Source organism: Lytechinus variegatus, chromosome 3 (genome assembly GCF_018143015.1).
Source record: "Lytechinus variegatus isolate NC3 chromosome 3, Lvar_3.0, whole genome shotgun sequence".
NCBI lineage: Eukaryota > Metazoa > Echinodermata > Echinoidea > Temnopleuroida > Toxopneustidae > Lytechinus > Lytechinus variegatus.
Genome location: NC_054742.1, coordinates 71,759,760 through 71,779,778, shown reverse-complemented (window position 1 = coordinate 71,779,778; position 20,019 = coordinate 71,759,760). Strand labels below are relative to the sequence as shown.

Genomic DNA, 20,019 nt, shown 5'->3' with positions numbered 1-20,019 from the left:
ACATTCTCCTAATGTCCATCTTCTTTGAATCAAACACAGGCAATGGATATGCCTTAACCTGTACCTTTCACCTTTTCGGTAGCAGCACAAGGCTACTTTCCCGAGATGTGAGTTTTACATCATTAAAATGATGAATAAAAGTTAAAATAAAAATGACTAAATATGATCTCACCCCACAGTCCGAAGATATTTCAGGTTTAAGAATTACAGGTGACTGCCTAAGTCAAATCACTTGGAACCATAGAAATCTGTTTGACTTTGGAGATATTTGATTTAGATATTTTAACATGTTTTGCATATTCTGGTCTGAAATAATGACTTTGGAGATAATTCAACTCACAGGTCAAAATTTGAAGTCTACTGTAAATTGTTTGAATTTACATTCAGAATGTAATAATCCCTCACCCCAAGACACAACAAACTGATAAACAAAAATAAACTACTCACTGCAATACTAACAAGGTGCAACAATGATTGTGTAAGCAAATGAATACTACATGAATGTGATAAAAAAGAAATACAAAACTAGTGCTACAAAATAATACGGAAATAATACTATCAACGTAACATGGCAGTGTAAAAGAATGATGACAAACTGTTGATGATCAGCTGAAAATGCTTGGCAAAATAAAAATGATGTTTTTGTTCCATTATAAAAGGAGGATAAAAACGGCTGAATACAAAAGGCTTTCCAATGTAAAAAAAAATGTTCCACTGTAAGTTTACATAAATTAGCTACAGCAGTCTGTCTAATGGGTATAAAAGGGTTAAAAAAACATATTACAAAATACAGTAATACCATTATTACTTGCGGGCAAATGATAAAAAAAACAGTATAAACAGGTAGCAGCAATATACAAAATTGCAGGTATTCCATAATAATGTAAATGATAAAGATTATTTCAAATCTTAGGGGGAAACGATGTTGATACATCCACAAAGCAGATGACCTAGATTTAGAAATATTTCATACTCTTATTATGAATGACGAAAATCACATATTTCAGAAAGGGAATTACAAATAAGCATGAACTGTTGAGGGAGAGTCAAAGGTGAAGAATTCTATATTCTGTTCCCTAACCCCTTGTTACTTGTAATGTTGTCATCAATTGCTACATCATAATAATTATTGGAAAAAATATTTTCCTTTGATTCTCGTTGTGAGCAGAGATATAAACCCCTGTTCTTTAAACTAGTTTGAAGAAGGAGAGATATAAAAATTCAACACCAAATGTCCAGCACAAAATCTTCTATCACCCAAAAATGTTTGCATATGAGGTAAACAGTACTCGTTAATGAAATAAACAATACTTAAAATGAGTAAAATTAATTGCAATGCACTTAAAGTACAGTGCTGAACTATTAAAGCTAGTACATTATCATGATTTTAATGGAAAAAGTACATTTCAAACAATTCTCACTTTGGCATTCATTATTCTACTTTCAATCAAAATGTACACAGTAAAAGTATTGTCAAATATTTACAAAGTTAAAATATGCTATGCACATAAATACAGCAGTTGTCAATCACGAATAAGACAAACTTTGATAAGCCGTTAATTTTAATATTCAATCCTATTAAAAATAAGTGTTCCTGTCATTCATTTTTCAAAGTATTCTATGAAAACATCAAATTCTACTAGTCACTAGCAGCCTTTCTTTTAACATAAAAAGTTTTTTTCTTTAAATATTAGGCTTTTAAAGCCTTTTACAGATATCATGCGACAAAACTCAGCAACATACTTCAGTGTTCAGTTATGATTGGTCAAATCTTATCTTTTATGCTAATAGATGTGCATAATATGCTTTCGAGTCTAAAATATAGTACAACATTGTGCAGACCAATTAATAACATCATAATGATTTTAGAATGGCATACTTCCTGTCATATGATTGATCACGTAATTTTATTATTACATCATGACAGGGGCAGATCGAGGAAGGGGGGGGGGGCACATTTTCACAAGGAAAAAATTTGACAAGCCCCCCCCAAAAAAAAGTTTTTAACAAGAAATTAAGGGCATATTGTTCACTTTCGAAAGGGGGGAGGGCACACTTCTGTTTTAACAGCATTTTCACATTTCAAATTTTTGTGCCTCTCAAAAGGGGGCAGGGCTGGCTTTGCCCCCCCCCCCAGGTCCGCCAGTGCATCATGAGTTAAAATGCATGATGTTGTCAAACTCTGGGCAGATTGTTGTTTCAATTTGCACTAACTAGAAGGAGCTAACCTTTTCAGGAGAATTTGAATGGACAAAAAAAAATTGCTTGTCTTTCCAGTATTTCATTTTGCTTCATATCAATATGAATTCTCACAAATTGTTATGATTTTATGCAAGAATAAAAAAATACTTTAGCAAATTAGCCCTTGATGAAAACCATTTATGGCACGATACGACAAATTCTTAACATTTTGACATGGATTTATTGGGCGTTGTTATATTTCTAATTATTTTAGTCAATCATCCTGGTAAATCAATTGCTATTTGGAAGACATTAAATATTTCAAAATAGGCTCACTCTTTAAAGAGGTGCATGTAGGTCATGAACAAAAATTGATGAACCAAATCACAAATCATTTCTGAGAAATGTGTTCTGAGTTTTTACAGTCTTTTCATGTCATTTCAAAAAGAATTGAAGGATCTTCTGCAAAGTAGATGAGGGCATCCTCGAATGCCCTCACATTTAGAATGATGACTTGAAATTTGGGTTGCACATGTCTACCAGCTTCATGTGTGGCCCTGCACACCGATTTCTGTAAACTAAATGCAATTACCCTTTTTCAGGAGACTGCATGAGTACTGACCTTCTAAATAAGCCTCAAACTCTCATACAAGACAATTGAATTTATGTTCAAATAAATCCAACTTTTCTATTGTTTCGAAACATTTCCAACATGAAGATCGCATGATTGGGACTAAATTGCACCTTGAAGTTATAGCTTAGAGGAAGAGACCATGGAAGGACAGAAGTTCAGTGGCCAGCAACCCTATGTTACTGTCCACCTTTCTTGAAGATGCGATCTAGATCCTTGACCTCTCGTTTCAAATCGCAGTCCTCCAGTCCTTCCCTCAGCCTGGCCTTCACCTTGTCATCGCACCGACATCCTTTCTCTTCCCTCCACCATCGAAGCGAGGAAGGACGGACGTTCAGTGGCCAGTAACCCTATCACACTTTACTGTCCACCTTTCTTGAAGATGCGATCTAGATCCTTGACCACTCGTTTCAAACCGCAATCCTCCAGTCCTTCCCTCAGCCTGGCCTTCACCTCATCATCGCACCGGCATCCGTTCTCTTCCCTCCACCAACGAAGGAGCACGGCCATGGCCTTGTCCTGATTGGATCCAGCACACGATTCAAGGGAGCTCAGTTCCTTCTCCAGGGAGGGGCTCCTGGAGACGGGGAGTATCCTGGCAAATCTCTTCCAGTTGAAAGCCACCGAAATAGCCTTCGAGGATGCTTCAAATGCCGCTTTGAGATCCTCATCTATCAAGCAAACAAGAAAATTAATAATAATAGTAGTTACATTAATATAGCACTTGATGCAATTTCTAAGAATTTTACATTATAATCGTTATTACCCCGGTCATAGGATCCCCCATTGTTACATACATAAAGTGCACCATCTCCACTCCCTGGGGAATATCCCAGCCAGGCAACCGTTTATCGGTGCACAAGTGCCAATCTAATCACATTGCCCTTCACATCCTACTGGGTACTGATTTAACACCTGGGTGGAGAGTGACAAACGTGGATAAGTGCCTTGCCAAAGGACATTAGCGCCTGGTTTACGTACCCGGTATTCAAGATATGTATCAGTGTAAACTACTATCATGAAGAGAGTAATTGCAGGTTTTCTTGTACATCAATGACATGTGAAAATATACATGTAACTACACTCCTCAATTATTTTGCTAAATAATTATGAAGGCAACTTTGGTGGTAAGCATGTCAAGAAATTAATTTCTGATATTTATCCACTCATCACCTCTGATTGGTAGAGTGTGGCAGAATTAAATTTTGTTTATTTTCATTTCCAATAGAACAAAATAACTGGTAGAAATTACAATGACATTTGCATATAACAACATAATCATACAATCCATACAAATCAAGATATGTATATACCGGTATGACTTAGTCACAGATATAGAAAGCAATGGATATTCAGTGGTATTCCTTCCTTTGGAAATTGGCTCTGGAGGTCACATCTCAAAAAACAGTGCAACGAGGCTAAAGTGGCTGCTGAAGGAAACTGGGAGTCCCATCCATCTCAAACAATTCCGAAAAAATATATCAAAATTGGCCATTGTGTCATCTTTTGTCATCTATCACTCCACAAAACTGAATATGTGGGAAACCAAACTCCCTCTTCGTGTTTCAAGTACAAAGACAGACTCCACTTTCTTTCCCTTTGCTGGACTCGTTGCACTTCCCAGTATTTTCTGTATAGTGAATTTTATTGCCTTGCATTTTCTCATTATAGAGAAACGTCCTGGGCATATATTGTATTTTTTTTATGTGCAGATTTGCAAATAAAATGATATATAAACATTTCCATGATGAAAGATGTTTATTAACAGGGAATCATCAAGCCTGCGGACAGGACTACAATACACATAGTTCCGGGGTGTTTCACAAAGATTTAAGTATGACTTAGAGTCACACTTAAATGCCTAGCTGTGAGTGTTATAAAAGGCATGACCACATTGGTCAGATCGTCCATTAGGATGTGCACTACTGCATATTAATCATTAAGATTGCGCGTTGTAAATTATATACGCATCAGCATTCAAGTGCGACTTCAAGTCATATTTAATTCTTTGTGAAACACCCCCTCCAGGCCTCGTAAAAAAAAAGAATATTAGCAAAACTGCAGCCTAAATTAACTTGTAAATGCTATCAAGACCACGTATTTGGAACTGTGATGTTCAGAATACGAGTCCTCCTGCGTTCTTAACTTCTGATAACCACCTACCTTGCACTTGATGAATGTTCATCCCTGCCCACTCCACTGGATGCTGTTGAGTAGGGCCCCCTGATGATGAGCCTTGATGTTGGTATACTAAAAATGATTCAAAGACAAATATTCTTATTATTACAACCAAATTACCAATGGCAATACTACTACTAATAATAACACATATTATGATGACATCATGTCTGCAATGATGACAAAAATATGTACAATTTGCAGTACATACATGTAGATCTACTCTGGCTAAGGATGCTCATATTACTACATTCAGCAACAGAATATACAAGTACACTTCCAAATGGCTTCATGAAAAATAGTTGTAAAAACACCATATGGATGAATGAAAATGATGTGAAATATAGAAGTGATCAGTGTAAAGCAGAGAGAGAGAGGGGGGGGGGACTGAAGTTAAAATAGTAATGCAGACATGTCATGACAAGGGATTAAAAAGCAATGTAAACAAACAAGTAAAGGAAGAATATACTGTATGCTTTCAAAGTTTTAAACTTTCAACCATGTATTGCTTAACATGTAGATTCATGTTTTGTGAGAAAACATTGATTATAATGATAGGAGAAAGGAAAAACAAGACATTTGTTTATTCCCCCTTTTCTTTTTATCTCCAGTGGGCAAGATACAAGTGTTGGAAGTGATGAAACAGAACTATGAAGATGATGAACCCATTTTGATGAAGTAATATTTGTAAATCCTAACAGAAATTAATTAAAAATCCAATGCAGGTAGCTCCAGAGGTTTGTGAAGCTGTTACAATTAATACATGTATAAACATGTATAAATATGATGATGCACATTCATTAGCAAGGAACAGAAAAGATTGGGAGAGAAGGGGAGAGGAGGAGAGACAGAGAGATATAGAGGGAGAGACAAAAAGAGACAGAGATATAGAAAGAAAGAAAATATACCGGAATATACAGCAACTAACAAATTAAGGTCACAAAAATTCCACTACAAGTAGTATAAACAAAGGCAGAGATAGGTTGAATAAATGTTCATAACAATCACACCTGGACCATCCATATATCCCAACATTTCCTGTATAGTAGTCTCTGGGCTCCGAGCCAAAAGGCCACAGAGGAAGTGCCGTGTTTAGCTTTGGATGCCATCCAACAGAGCACCCATCAAAATGTCAGAAATGTGACATCACCGCTCTTATACCATAATGATGGATATGTTTATCACTGTCATGTCCTATTTTCAGCTGACTGGAGTTTGAGAGCCAGAAAAGGTTTCCTCAAGAGTACTTTAATTTACAATCAAAGTAATCAAATATATTCTAAATACTCAGTAATACAAACAATATCATCTCTTTTTCAGTGGATTGCCAGAATATTTGATGATTTTTTTCTGGATTAGTCTGATTAAACAGATCAACTCTACAACATCAATTACAATCAATTGAATATAAAATAATAACAGCACTGAGGTCCAACTGAAAACTAAAATGGGCCGAGTGAGTTTGGGACTAAATTGAAATGAATCAATTGTGGAGACAAAAGGAGCTTTTATGGCCAAGATTCGACTAATGTCAACAAAATGAAATTTTGTTATGTTGTTTAATATCAGTAAAAGGATCGAGACTAAGAACCTCCATCACGCTACATATGTGTTTTACCACAATTTCATTGGCTTCAAGCTCAAAGGGCACCAATACATGTACACATTAAGAAAATCCCATTGAAATGCATCCTTGAAATTAATGTTCTTCTTGTTCTCTGCAATATATTTATAATGTATTGTTTTTAAAAAGATGGCATTGCTGAACACAAGTATCTGTGGCTGTACAGAAAGATATTAAAAATCATGTTTTTTAAAGATATTTTCAAAGAATTCATTGTGTTTTTGACCATCTAAATTAAAGGACAAGTCCACCCCAACAAAAAGGTGATTTAAATAAAATGAAACAAATTCAAGAAGCATAACACTGAAAATTTCATCAAAATCGGATGTATAATAAGAAAGTTATGACATTTCAGAGTTTTGCTTCATTTCACAAAACAGTCATCCTGGCTGGTATAAAAAAGTCGAAAAAAACTATGATGTCATGCACTCACTATTTCTTTTGTAGATTATTATATGAAGTAATATAATTTTCTCCTTCATGTCAAGTGATACATCGATTAATTCCTCCCTGAACATGTGGAATTAGCATTGTTTAATACTATATGGTTCATTCAAGTTGGTCTTTATTATCAAATCTATTAAAAAATGAAATATTATTCAAACAATAACAAACAAAAGAATATGATGGACATCACCGACTGACTCACCTAGTTGTGCATACCACTGATTTGTGAAAAATAAGCAAAGCTTTAAAATGTCATAACTTCCTTATGTTACATCCAATTTTGATGAAATTTTCAGCACTGTGCTAGTTTGATTTTTCTCTATTTATTCAAGTCAGCATTTTCCTGGGGTGGACATATTCTCAATGGGACAACAAACGATGCACTCAAGACTTACTATGAAAGGTGCAGTGTTGAGGTTGCTCCACCACCCAGTTGGCCTGGCCTTGGATGTCGTAGGAGTTCTTTAATCTGGGCTCTTGCCTCATCTGAGGAGCTACACATAGAAAAGACAAGAAAATAGAATCAAATTTGAGTTTGCAATAAAGCTATCATGATATGCATTCTTATACATTCACCATATCTAAATTACAATTCACAATTTTATTTAGAGCAACAGGGGCTAAAAGCAGTTTCTCTTACAGAAGAGCGCTTGTGATTTACAAAAGCGCCACATGGCATAGTATTGGATACAAATCTCAAAACAAAATCAACAATTTCTTATCCAATCGTAGACAAATAAAGTAGTCAATTAAGATTCGAAATAGTTTGGATATGTACACAATCAAGTCATAGTACTGCATTATTATTTTTTCTTTTCTTTTATTATTTACATTGCAGTGAATCAATTGAAATGATTGCTGATGGATCCATGGTACATTTGTTTCACAAAATTAATTGTTGCCAGTTTCAGTTTTATACATTTAATTCATACGTTTCTTTTTATGTTCTTATACTGACCTAGATGGAGGTAAAGGGGTGTGGGAAGGAAGACCTGTGGGTCATGGTATTTTAGTTAACCTAAATTTTCCAAACCCAGGCAGCCCCTTCATCTCTATTCCTAGTCCTTTGTATTACGTCACGTGTATCCTATTGTTATGTAATTTGTATTGTACTAAAATTAATGTACCGGTATCTTGAAACGCTGAATGAATAATAATAATAGTAATAGCCAAAATAGCCCCTTCAACAGATTTTTTTCTCTTGCTTTTCTACGAAAATAATGTGAGTGATAATAGTTGTATCAGCGGGTAGCGCAGATTCTTTTGGCTACAAGCCTAGGTAGATCCAAGCATGAATAGTATTAGAGAAAAATCCCTTTCAAATATATTTTTTTAATTTATTTTTTAAATTTTTATTCAGACTATGAAATATCAACTATGGCATACAGAACATGTATGTGGCAAAATATGAGCATCATTATCACATCTATTGTTAAAAACAATTAGCAAACATTCTGAGTAGGATTTTACCTGGTGGATATTGTCTTGGCACAACTGATGCTGTTCTCATCTTCTTGGTATCTGGTTCAGCTGACGAAGTAGACGTCATATTCCCACCACCATCGTCTTCATCTCTTTCTTTCCGTTTTCGAGGAGATAAGGAAACACCCGCCTCATCTGAAGGTTCCACGGCTTCATTATCGCACTTCCTTTTTAAGCCTCTTGATGTCTTATCATACCCACTTCCTGGGGAGGTATCCTTCCTACAACGTTCAACCAAGCTATCACTTACTACCGAATCTGAATAAGGCAAGTAAGAAGGATTTGTGTTTTCAGGTTTGCAGTCCTCCAAGGAAAGTCTTGATCCCACTGCTCTAACCTGAACACCAACATGACTTCTTGCATTGTCGAGCCGCTGCTGGCCATTTACATTTTCATTTGGACTAAAAGAAGTCCTCCTTTCGTTTGATCTGACAATGTAATTTGGAGGCATGCTTACACCTAGTACTTTCCCAGTGGTATCTCCTGGAAGGCTCGGGTCCAAAGAGGAGAAGATATTGTTGTTCAAGGCAGATTCTTCGTCTCCAGGAACAGTGGCAAACCTATGCTTCTCAGAGTCAGTTATCAAAGCATGCATCTGATCCTGAGAACAGTAGCCATCATCATCATCATTTCTGGTCTTCCCTTGCCTGTCATGGTTGGACATGATGGGGCAAGATAAAGTCTTCAAGGAAGCGCCATCGGCTTCATCCTCACATCTAGGTAGCAGAACCCTGGAGGAATCTACTTCATCTTCACCGTAGGAGTGGCAAGGATGGTGAGGAATGGCATAGTTGCCATTGATTTCATTTCGTTGAAACACTACATCTCCTGCATCATCCATCTTGGGTATCCTGGAGCAACGTGGGTGTTGACGACTATGGGCGTGCTCTTGCCAAGTCTGTCCAAAATGACTCCTAAGTTTTAAAAGATGGAGATGAAAAAAGCTGTCAAGAAGCACAGAATGAACTTCAGTAACCCAATAACCACATGCAGCAAACGACAATTACAGGTTAGAGTGAACCAAAGTGACGACACACTTTCCACATATTCTAAATTTGTCAAAACTTTGTTTCTCCTGAACTATCGACCCTTGTTATGATTGGCAGGAAGCTGCCAATAAGGTGCATCTGGACTTGCCCAGACTGTTTTGAACATGTCAAGCATTGTTATGTTTGAAAATGATCAACTTAACAAAAGTATTAAAAGAAACAACAACAAAACATTCAAGGTTACACATCTGATAGTGCACTTTATCACAGTACAATAAAAACAAACAAACATACTTATAAAGGCATTTTACATGAAGAGAAGAGATGAAAATTACGACTGAAGGACTTTTCCTCCTTTTTTTAATTTGAAAGTATCCCTGACTCTGATACAATGGCTTAGTTGAAATGAGTGGAGTTTAATAATACTAATGGCATCTTTGGGGTGACACAAGAACAGGGGAGAAGGAAGAAACAGATAGGAAGAATAAAAACAGATTCTTTGATGCAAGAGGTTGAAGAATTAAAATAGTGGAAAATGAGAGGAAATAAGTGTATGATTGTGAGAAAAAGAGGAAAAAGATGACATGAGAAAGCAGGAGTGAGGGAGAGAGAGAGACAACAGAGAGAAAGTAAGCCAGCCCTTTGTTTCCATTCCCAGGTCAGTTTCACCTTTATATCTTCAAAACAAGTGATTACATCATGGCCAAATTTACTAGGAAAACAATCCATGCCTGCCCTCTGGAGCTTTGCCAAAGAACTAGTTTACACACTGGGGACCCTATGTGTGTATATGTGTGTGTTGTTGTTTTTTTTACAGAAAGAAAGATCACCAATTTTACTTTCATTAGAAATGTGTTCATGTTGTGGCTGTGATTAACAAGTCAAATAGGAAAACAATAAATAAAAAGCAACATAGTAAAATCTGTTTTTTTTTTTTGGGGGGGGTGGGAAGGGGTTGATTGAACATGAACAGTTTTGCATTAGAATAACAGAGCCAATTAAACTTGAAGTGTATATGAAACTGTGATCTAGCTGAAGTGATACTTTCCATCGACCTGGGTTCAAAACCAAGTTGATATGCTAGCCAGGACTGTCGTAAGTTTCTATTTCTATTCATGTACATGTAAACTATGAACATTGACACTGTGTGGAAAAATGAGGGGGATAGGTTATCTATTTGAGATCAGTTCATGAAGTGGCTCCAACTCTGCATGCTGTGTATACAGTGCTTTTGTTATGTCATTGTGCCATCTACATGTTTTGTCCACAAGTACAAAATGAACACAATCGTGATTATACTTCTATTTTTCACAAACAGAACACATTCAATTAATATGACTTAAAAAAGCATCAGAAAACATCACTGAGGTACATGTATCTGAATCAATTTTATGTCAATTTTGTTTTTTCTATCACTTCTGTACAACTAATCCATCAAGCAAAGATTTACTATGGTAATGCAAAAATATGTACAGTGTACATAAAATTAAAATCAAAGTATACAGTGTAATACTTGTCACCAAAGGTGGCAGCAAACAATATTTGCAATTTGCATGATGCACACCATCCATCAATTGGGCCATTTAGTACTCATGAAATTTCCTCACCTTTTCTATCAAATTGGAAAGTAGCCAAAATTGTATTGTTACATGTAGTTTACCAAATATACATACATGTGTATGTTTATAATTTCTATACAATTTATCACTACTCTAGACATTATACCAAATCTTTCTTTTCCACAGAAGATGAGAAAAAACATGCTTTGCAGTTTCACATGACAAATCCCATTTTTAATTCTAACATGTGGAATGCCTCTGGCAGTCTCGCCTGCATTATGTGATTCAATATAGCAGCAGTGCTGACTTGGAAAACTATTGAATAACTATTCACAAAAAACACCATTAACATGATATGACACTCTGTTCATTTACCCTAAATGACCTTTGACCTTGATCTTGTGACATAAGACTTGTGCAAAACAATAATTGATACTTGATTACCCTTTTTTTCTTGTTTCATGAACAAGATCTATAAACTTTCAGTTATGATGGCAATTCAACAATACCCCCAACATGGCCAAATGACCTTTTACCATGGTCATGTGACCTAAAACTCATGCAGGATGTTAAATGATACTTGATTACTTTTATGTTTTATGAACTAGATCCAAAAACTTTCGAGGTTATGATAGCAGTTCTACATTACAAATACTCCCAACATGACAAAAGTTTGTTGACCCTTTATGACCTTTGACCTTAGTCATGTGACCTGAAACTTGCAGGATGTTTAGTGATATTTGATCGCTGTTATGTAAAGTTTCATGAACTAGATCCATAAACTTTTAAAGTTACGACGAAATATAAAAACTTAACCTTGGTTAAGATTTCAATGAACTGTGATTTCCCAAACATGGTCTAAGTCCATTGACCCTACATGACCTCTGTCCTTGGTCATGTAACCTGAAACTCAGGCATGATGTTCAGTAATACTTGATTACCTTTATGTCCAAGTTTGATGAGCTAGGTCCATATACTTTATATTTAATGATAACAATTCAATAACTAAACCTAGGTTAAGATTTCATGTTGATGCCGCCGTCAAAAAAGCGGCGCCTATCAAAATGCAATTATAGTATATCAAATTAATAAAAATTTAATGGTTACTTTTATATTCTACAAAATGATTGAAATACAGAAACCATTTATACATCATACAGTACATGCACATGAGCAATGTCAACACTTTAAAAGGGAACGATCTATAAAAAAAAAAGAAACTCCATTATTTACTGCTCGAAACAGAAATACTCCTAAAATTTATTTTGCCTTATTGATCTTGAGCCCTGCAGCCACTGTGCAGCGCCAGATTAACGTAGCTCTATCCATTGAATCATTTAATGCCAAACAGGGTAGCAGCAACTCCCATCTTTTGGTCTGACGCGGCAGGGGTTTGAACTCACAACCACATACGTGTATGCTCAAAAAAAAAGGCAAAATCAATTGTGTGTCTCGCCCACTTATTAAAATAACTAGAAATATCATGATTTGCGAGGGCATGCAACAAAATTGTATCGAAATTTCATTGTGAAATGACTGGGATGGAATAAAACTTGTCATCAGAGTCTTGCACATAAACTTTAATGTTAACCTGAAAATGACCTCTGACTTTACCATATGACCTCCGACTGCAGCATAACATGCATGTCACCTAAGTACATCTACCATCCAAGTTTGGTTAAAAAGTGACTTCGGTTGCGGAGTTAGGTGTCATAAGAAAGTCTTGCATGTAAACTTTAACGTTGACCTAAATATGACCTTCGACCTTATCATGTGACCTCCGACTGCAGCATAACATGCAGGTCGCCCAAGTCCATCTACACTACCATCCAAGTTTGGTTGAAAAGTGACTTACGGTTGCGGAGTTAGGTGTCATAAGAGAGTCTTGCATGTAAACTTTTAACGCTGACCTCAAAATGACCTTTGACCTTAGCAAGTGACCTCCGACTGCAGCATAAAATGCAGGTCCCCCAAGTTCATCTACTATCCAAGTTTGGTTGAAAAGCGACTTACGGTTGTGGAGTTATGTGTCATTAGGTTTGTGACGGATGGACGGATGACAGACGACGGACGGACATTTGTATCCCTAAGTCTTACCTTCACCTCCGGTGGGCGAGACAAAAAAAGGATTTGTATAGCGCATGTTTCCACCGCGCTAGGCGCTCAAGGCCCTCCTATATTACCCCAGCTAAGCTAATCCACCGATTCTGCTGCGCACAGCTTTTTGAGGGATTACTTCCTGCCAGTACCCATTTACCTCACGTCCTTCAGATTGAAAAACGAGTCTTAACCACTAGACCACGACACCCTCAAAATAAAGAAGAAATCCTAATCTGGCGATCATAAAAACCTATATGAAAGAGAGATGTGCAGCCTTTGTTTTTCACTAAGTAGGCCTATAATTTTGACAAATCTCATCACTTTGACCAAAAGGCATTGATGAAGGATGCTCATAATACACCAGAATACAGCACAACATTAAAAGCTAATGTCACAATACAGCACAGCGACATGCGTGTGCCTTTTTGTAATGGTCTAGTTAATTATACTACATGTATTTGTTAAGTTATTTTTTTTTGTGGCTGAGTTATTTGAAGAATCAACTACTTCAATCAAAATGCTACTCATAGAAATAAAGACCCGTATTCTGAAGTAGGGTTTACTTTAAACTCAGGTTTAAAGTTATGCTTTAAGAATGGAAAGCCAGTTGTGACATAAATCACTAACAGTAGAAATATAATATTTCAGCTCATTTGACTCTCACATCATTCTCAATTGTCATAGGAATTATGAATAGATAATTATCGTCACAATCAAAGAACCAGGAAAGAGCAGATTAAACATAAGAAACATACAATGCAATACAAATTTTGACACTTTTGGCTTCCCATAATTTTAGCATAGAGTTAGACCATGGTCTAAGGGTGTGTTTATGCTTCCATTGCGAGGAGAGAATCGGCGATTTCAAACGTCGATTCAAAATGCCGATTGTAAACGTGGTTCTTGGAGTGCTGTTTATGCTTAACTTTTCATAGCAAATCATGATCTCCAGCTGGCTTTGCATCATAAAGACTTATTTGATGACACATGGTATACCATAAAAGTTATAATTTCTATCATGACTAAATCATATTATTGTATCATTATGTGTATGTGAATGATACGCATACTCTGCAAAGTATGCCTTCAACTAGAAAAAAAGACACATCTTACAAAGAGTTGCGATTGATCCGATCAATCGCAACTATGGAAAGCCAGCAAAGTCAACATATACATGTACATTGTAACTTGCATGTTTGTTTAAAAAAAATCTAGATATGAATGTATATCCATACATTCATTGATTTCTTGACAATTTGGTGTGATCTCCTTTGTTTACGAAGGACATTTTGCAAATTCCTTGTAAAAAAAATTATGACACTGATGGATTTCCATAGAGTTACGATTGATTGGATCAATCGTAACTCTTTGTAAGACAGGCCCCAGCTAAGAAAATGACATAGGTGCTGGGAGGTGGCCAGTTCATATTCAAGGACAATTTTTGGTCCAGATATACGAGCAAGTCGGTAAGAATACGGTAAGCCAACCTGTCTCTGTGTAAGATGTACCAAGTGGCGGACCGTGACCCCGCGGAGGGGGGGGGGCACGGCATTGTTCACAAACAATGCAGTGCCCCCCCAATGCTTTGTCTCCTCCGGGTCACGGTCCGCTACTGGTTGTACCCACAGGAAATTTCCAGATCTGGGTACACATCTTAAGATTTTGAGAATATGCAGGAATAATACAGGCAACAGACAAAATGTTTAAAGATCTTTTCAACCTACATTTATGGAATAATTCAGCTAGACAGTATATCATGCCTTGATGGACAAACAATGTATGTAATTAAAGAGTAGGCTACAAGTAAAACACCCCATTACAACTATCCAAAGACCTGAAAAGTTGTTGAATAAAGAGTAAACTTTAGTGAAGAGTATTCGCATACATTTAATTACTTTTAATTATATTCCAGTCAGAATAGACTGTTAGAAAATATTTGTAATGGCTTCTTAATTTTTCCCCTTTTCCCTATTTTTGGTATTGATTTTGTTTTATTCATTTTTCTTTCATTTTCTTTTGTTTCTTTTTTCTCTATATTTTTTCTCCTCTTTTTTCTTTTTTTTTCTGTTCTTTGTTTTTTCTATAGCTCTTCATTTTCTTTCCTTTCGTTTGTTTCCCTTTTATTCATTGTTCTTATTTTGCAGCATATTTTTCTGTCATTTTCTCCTGCTATAATATGCTGCAAAAGAGAAAACAAAAATAAACTGGATTTGGGGCCTGCATAATCTAGGTTTTAGGATTCAATAAAGAAGAAAGGAAAAATCATTGTTTTGTACATCTATCTGAGTTTGCTATGCACTATTTATTTACTTTACCATTATGAGTGTGTGTCTATACGGAGAAAAAACAAAATTTCACACAAATTGGGAACTATACAATTCATTTATTCTCTTTCAACAGGGTGCAACATAAGCGCTTGCCCGGGGCAAGTAAAAGTTAGAGTCGGGCAAGTGTTTTGAAGTGAAGACAAAAACTGCTTACCCGAATCGGGCAAGCAAAATTCTCACTGTGAAATGAAATATGACAAAGTTGTCCCTTATTTCAAAATCAACAAGTGAAATTCATGCCTTTGGCGGTCTCACCTGCATCACGCGATTCAATATAGCAGCAGTGCTGACTTTGAAAACTACCATAGCTCGCACAAGTTTAGTGATACTTGGTTACTCTTATGTCCACGTTTTATGAACTAGACCAATACACTTAAAGATATATGATGGTAATTCAACAAATACCCCTAACATGGCCAAATTTCATTGACCTTCCATGACCTTTGACCTTGATCATGTGACCTGAAACTCGCACTCGCACATTCAACAAATACCCCCAACATGGCCAAATTTCATTGACCTTCCATGCCTTTGACCTTGATCATGTGACCTGAAACTCCCACAGGATGTTCAGTGATATTTTACTACTCTTATGTCCAAGTTTCATGATTCAGATCCATAAACTTTCAAAGTTATGATGGTAATTCAACAGATACCCCCATTATGGCCAAAGTTCATTGACCTTTAACCTTGGTCATGTGACCTGAAATGTGCACAGGATGTTCAGTGATACTAGATTACTATTATGTCCAAGTTTCATGAATCAGATTCATAAACTTTCAAAGTTATGATGGTAATTCAACAGATACCCCCATTCGGCCAAAGTTCATTGACCCTAAATGACCTTTGACCTTGGCCATGTGACATGAAACTCATGCAGGATGTTCAGTAATACTTGATTAACCTGATGGCCAATTTTCACGAACTAGGTCCATATACTTTCTAAGTCATGCTGTCATTTCACTTCAAAAACTTAATCTTCAGTTAAGATTTGGTGTTGACGACGCCGCAGTAGGAAAAGCCTAGTCTTACTATGCTTTGCAGGTGAGACAAAAATACAAGACAATACAAAATACTTCCTTCCTGATTTTCTTTTTCTCTCTTATTCTTTTCTTTCTTTCTTTTCCTTCTTTCCTCATCCTTTTTTCTATCCTGCCTGAATTCCCCTTTTCACTCAATCTATCTTTTATTTCCTATAATTTCTTAGCTTTCCTTTCTTCCTTTAATTCTGTGTTCATTTATTTTCTTCATTCATTCTTCCATATTTCCCTCATTGTTTTTTCTTTCTTTATTTTATTTATTCCTTCATTCCATCTATCCTTGAGATTTTCTTTTTGCTTCCTTCTCCCTTCCTCTTTCCTTCTATTTTTTTTTCTTTTTTATTTATTCTCTCTTCTCTTTATTCTCCCTACCTCTCTTTCATTCTTTCCTTTAATGTTATTTCCTTCATTTCTTCCTTCCTGTTTTTCTTATTTCTTTCTTTCAAAGAATGAAGAAAACCTTTTTCTTTCCTCCTCATTTTTCTTACTTTCTTTTTCTTTTTCTCCTTCCTTCTTTCTTTAACACATTAATTCATCTTCCATTTTTTTCTTTTTCTTTCTTTCTTTATTTCAAAGAATGAAGGAAAAATTTTCATTTTTTCCATCATTTTCTTTACTTAATTTTCCATATTCTCTGTTCTCTTTTCTTTCCTTTTTCTCTCTCCTTCAATCTTTCTTTCACCCAATTTGTTCACTCTCCCTTCTTTTTTTCTTAATCTTTGTCATTTTCCTCTTCCCCTTCAAGGCTCTTTATTTGTATTTCTTTAACCTTTTTCTCCTCCCCCGCGCTTTTTCTTTTAAATTCATTATCATTCCTTTTCATCTTTTCTCTTTATCCTTTTTTTCACCTTTAAAATCTTTTTATTCTCTTTAAGTTCTATCCCCACCCCCTTCTCCACTTCCTCTTTTTCTTTCTTTCTTTCTTTCTTTCTTTCTTCCTTCCTTCCTTCCTTCTATTCGAGGTTTTCGCCGGAAAAAAGGTGGGCGTTCCCTGTCAAGTTCTTTGTCAGGGAATAACTCTGAAACTATCAATCGTACGCAAAAATAGGTCACAGATTCACAATTTTCATGGCAAAATACCTCTACTAACACATCTTTAGTTTTAATTTCATAGGACCTTTAAAAGAGAGGACAAAAGCAATGGTATATAAACCTGCACTTCTTTCTTTTGGAGCGGTAAAATGTATTGAAAGAGTTTTCCGGGCACGCGAAACATATTTTCGGGCAAGTATATTCCAACTATTTAGGAATTCACTTACCCGACTGGGCGGGTGCTTTAAAAAAGTTATGTAGCACCCTGCTTTCAATCATTTCATATTTACAATGATAGAAAAAATTTATATTTCACCACAAATCAATTAGCAAAGTAAAGTAACAGCAAACGTTTACATACAAGATGTACTAAGTGAAAGTAACTCAGTGGTAGTGGCTGCAGAATTAATATTTCAGAAGTTTTATTTATACGTTTTTAATGTTTTCCTTTATATTTTTCGGGCCACCAAACTTTATTATCGGGCCACCACAAAAAAAAATATTTAAAGGTTTTGGTGGCCCTAATGGACCATCACCAAAAAATGTTAATGTGGAGCCTTGATATATATCATGTACATGTATATTACAATATACCCGGTACAATGAAAATGGCAAAGTTAATTGATGTGTGAATGACTGAATAACGACAATGATGATTACGAATGATGGATAGTTGTGTGAATGAATGGCAAACGCAAAGTAAATTTCTAAAAGCCAAAAATGTTTGTGATTTAGCTTTTACTGGGGTTCATATGACACTCTTTCTCAAATTTGGCACACGGTGGAGCAAAGTTTATTCTTTTCTCGATACTAACTGATTAACAGAAGTATTAACTGTATTGGGACTAGCCAGAGGCTTCTAGAGAGTAAAAATCATTTGCTTACTCTCAATGAAGCCAGGGATTCCATTGCATTCATCTACACGTACCGCAAAAACACCTCAAACTTTCGCCCCTGAGATTTCTACTTTCCTTCTAAAAGATCTAGCCCTAAATCATGTACATGGGATGTACATTTTCGACATTTCTACGATGTTGATTTCATTTTTAAACAAGAATTCATTCAAAAACGAGAAAAATGTTATGAAAAGATGGGGAAAACTTGCCACCGTGTTTAGGTCGCCATGTTGATTTCATTTTCGGCGCTAATGCAGTTTCGCACCGGTCGATTACTAGCACACCTAATCACCAATACTTGTTCCCAAATGTCATGACAAGTCTCTCAGTCACATTTTGATGTCAATATATCCACCACTTTTCAAAATATTGTGATCGGGAATGGCTGTATTTCGGCTTCGATCTCAACGTCGTTGATCGACACGGCGTAGACATCGCTTCGCGGATCGCTTGGATTCACCGTGCATTCACCGTAATGTTGATATGAACTGAAGTTAGCAACCCGATATCATGCGAAAATGTGGCGAACAAACTGCCAGCATGCCGCATGCGAATCTATGTTCGCATGATTTGGTTGCTAACTTTAGTTCATATCAACATTACGGTGCACGGTGAATCCAAGCGATCCGCGAAGCGATGTCTACGCCGTGTCGATCAACGACGTTGAGATCGAAGCCGAAATACAGCCATTCCCGATCACGATATTTTGAAAAGTGGTGGATATATTGACATCGAAATGTGACTGAGAGACTTGTCATGACATTTGGGAACAAATATTTGTGATGAGGTATGCTGGTAACCGGCCGGTGCGAAACTGCATTAGCGCCTCATTTTCTTTCTTTTGGCTTCAGCAAGCAAATCACCCGATTTGTGTGCTGTCGCCAAGCGAAAGACACATATCCGACTCGGTCGCGGTCTCGGCTAGTTGAGCAAGCCTGCACCCGCCGGCAGCGCAGCCAGGCAAGAGGCCAGGCGGTAGACGCTGCAAGCCGGTGCCACTCCGTGCCAGGCAATCTTGTACATTTTTCCAATTAAACAATATCTTACTGAATTCATACGACTTTACACAATTAAAGGTACACTAAATCACATTTTGCCCTTATAAGTTAAGTAAAAGAATTAGACTTACCAGTCTGCACAACACGTCCACGAATCTACAAATTGAAGCCGAAGGCGGTACAGCGGCATGTAACAAAACAACGGAGTGCGTGCAGTACAAAATCTTCGCTTCGCCTAACAAAAAGTCGCACACACCTGTACCTAGCTACGTCTCGTGCGGTCTGAAAGGAATTGGGCATGAAGGATGCCCCCGTCCTCCCCAAAAAATAATAATTAAAGAAATTATAATGAAAGAAATGGAAGGCCCGAAGAAAGAAAGAAAGAAAGAAAGAAAGAAAAAGAGGGAAGTGGAGAAGGGGGTGGGGATAGGACTCAAAGAGAATAAAAAGATTGTAAAGGTGAAAAAAGGAGATAGGGAAAAGATGAAAAGGAATGATAATGAATTTAAATAAAAGAAAAAGCGCGGGGGAGGAG

The 20,019-nt window shown here is 36.5% G+C and overlaps 1 protein-coding gene across 1 annotated transcript; it reads right to left on the bottom strand.

Annotated features, from left to right (window-relative positions):
* Nucleotides 1-455: 455 nt before the first annotated feature.
* LOC121411864 lies at nucleotides 456-19,711 on the bottom strand. The gene is made up of 5 exons (XM_041604746.1): nucleotides 19,616-19,711; nucleotides 8,532-9,457; nucleotides 7,457-7,555; nucleotides 4,976-5,062; nucleotides 456-3,483 (listed from the first exon to the last, which is right to left on the bottom strand). The coding sequence occupies exons 1-5, from the start codon at nucleotides 19,672-19,674 to the stop codon at nucleotides 3,173-3,175; spliced, it is 1,482 nt and encodes a 493-aa protein (XP_041460680.1). The 5' UTR covers nucleotides 19,675-19,711; the 3' UTR covers nucleotides 456-3,172.
* Between the last annotated feature and the right edge of the window lie 308 nt (nucleotides 19,712-20,019).

What these genes read in the sequence shown, in the direction of transcription:
- LOC121411864 (XM_041604746.1), bottom strand. Translation starts at nt 19,674, where the DNA reads ATGCCGCTGTACCGCCTTCGGCTTCAATTTGTAGATTCGTGGACGTGT. An exon ending in GCCAAGACAATATCCACCAG is followed by an intron (nt 7,556 to 8,531) that starts GTAAAATCCTAC and finishes TTCTATGTGTAG; the next exon opens with CTCCTCAGATGAGGCAAGAG. An exon ending in TCAACACTGCACCTTTCATA is followed by an intron (nt 5,063 to 7,456) that starts GTAAGTCTTGAG and finishes AATCATTTTTAG; the next exon opens with TATACCAACATCAAGGCTCA.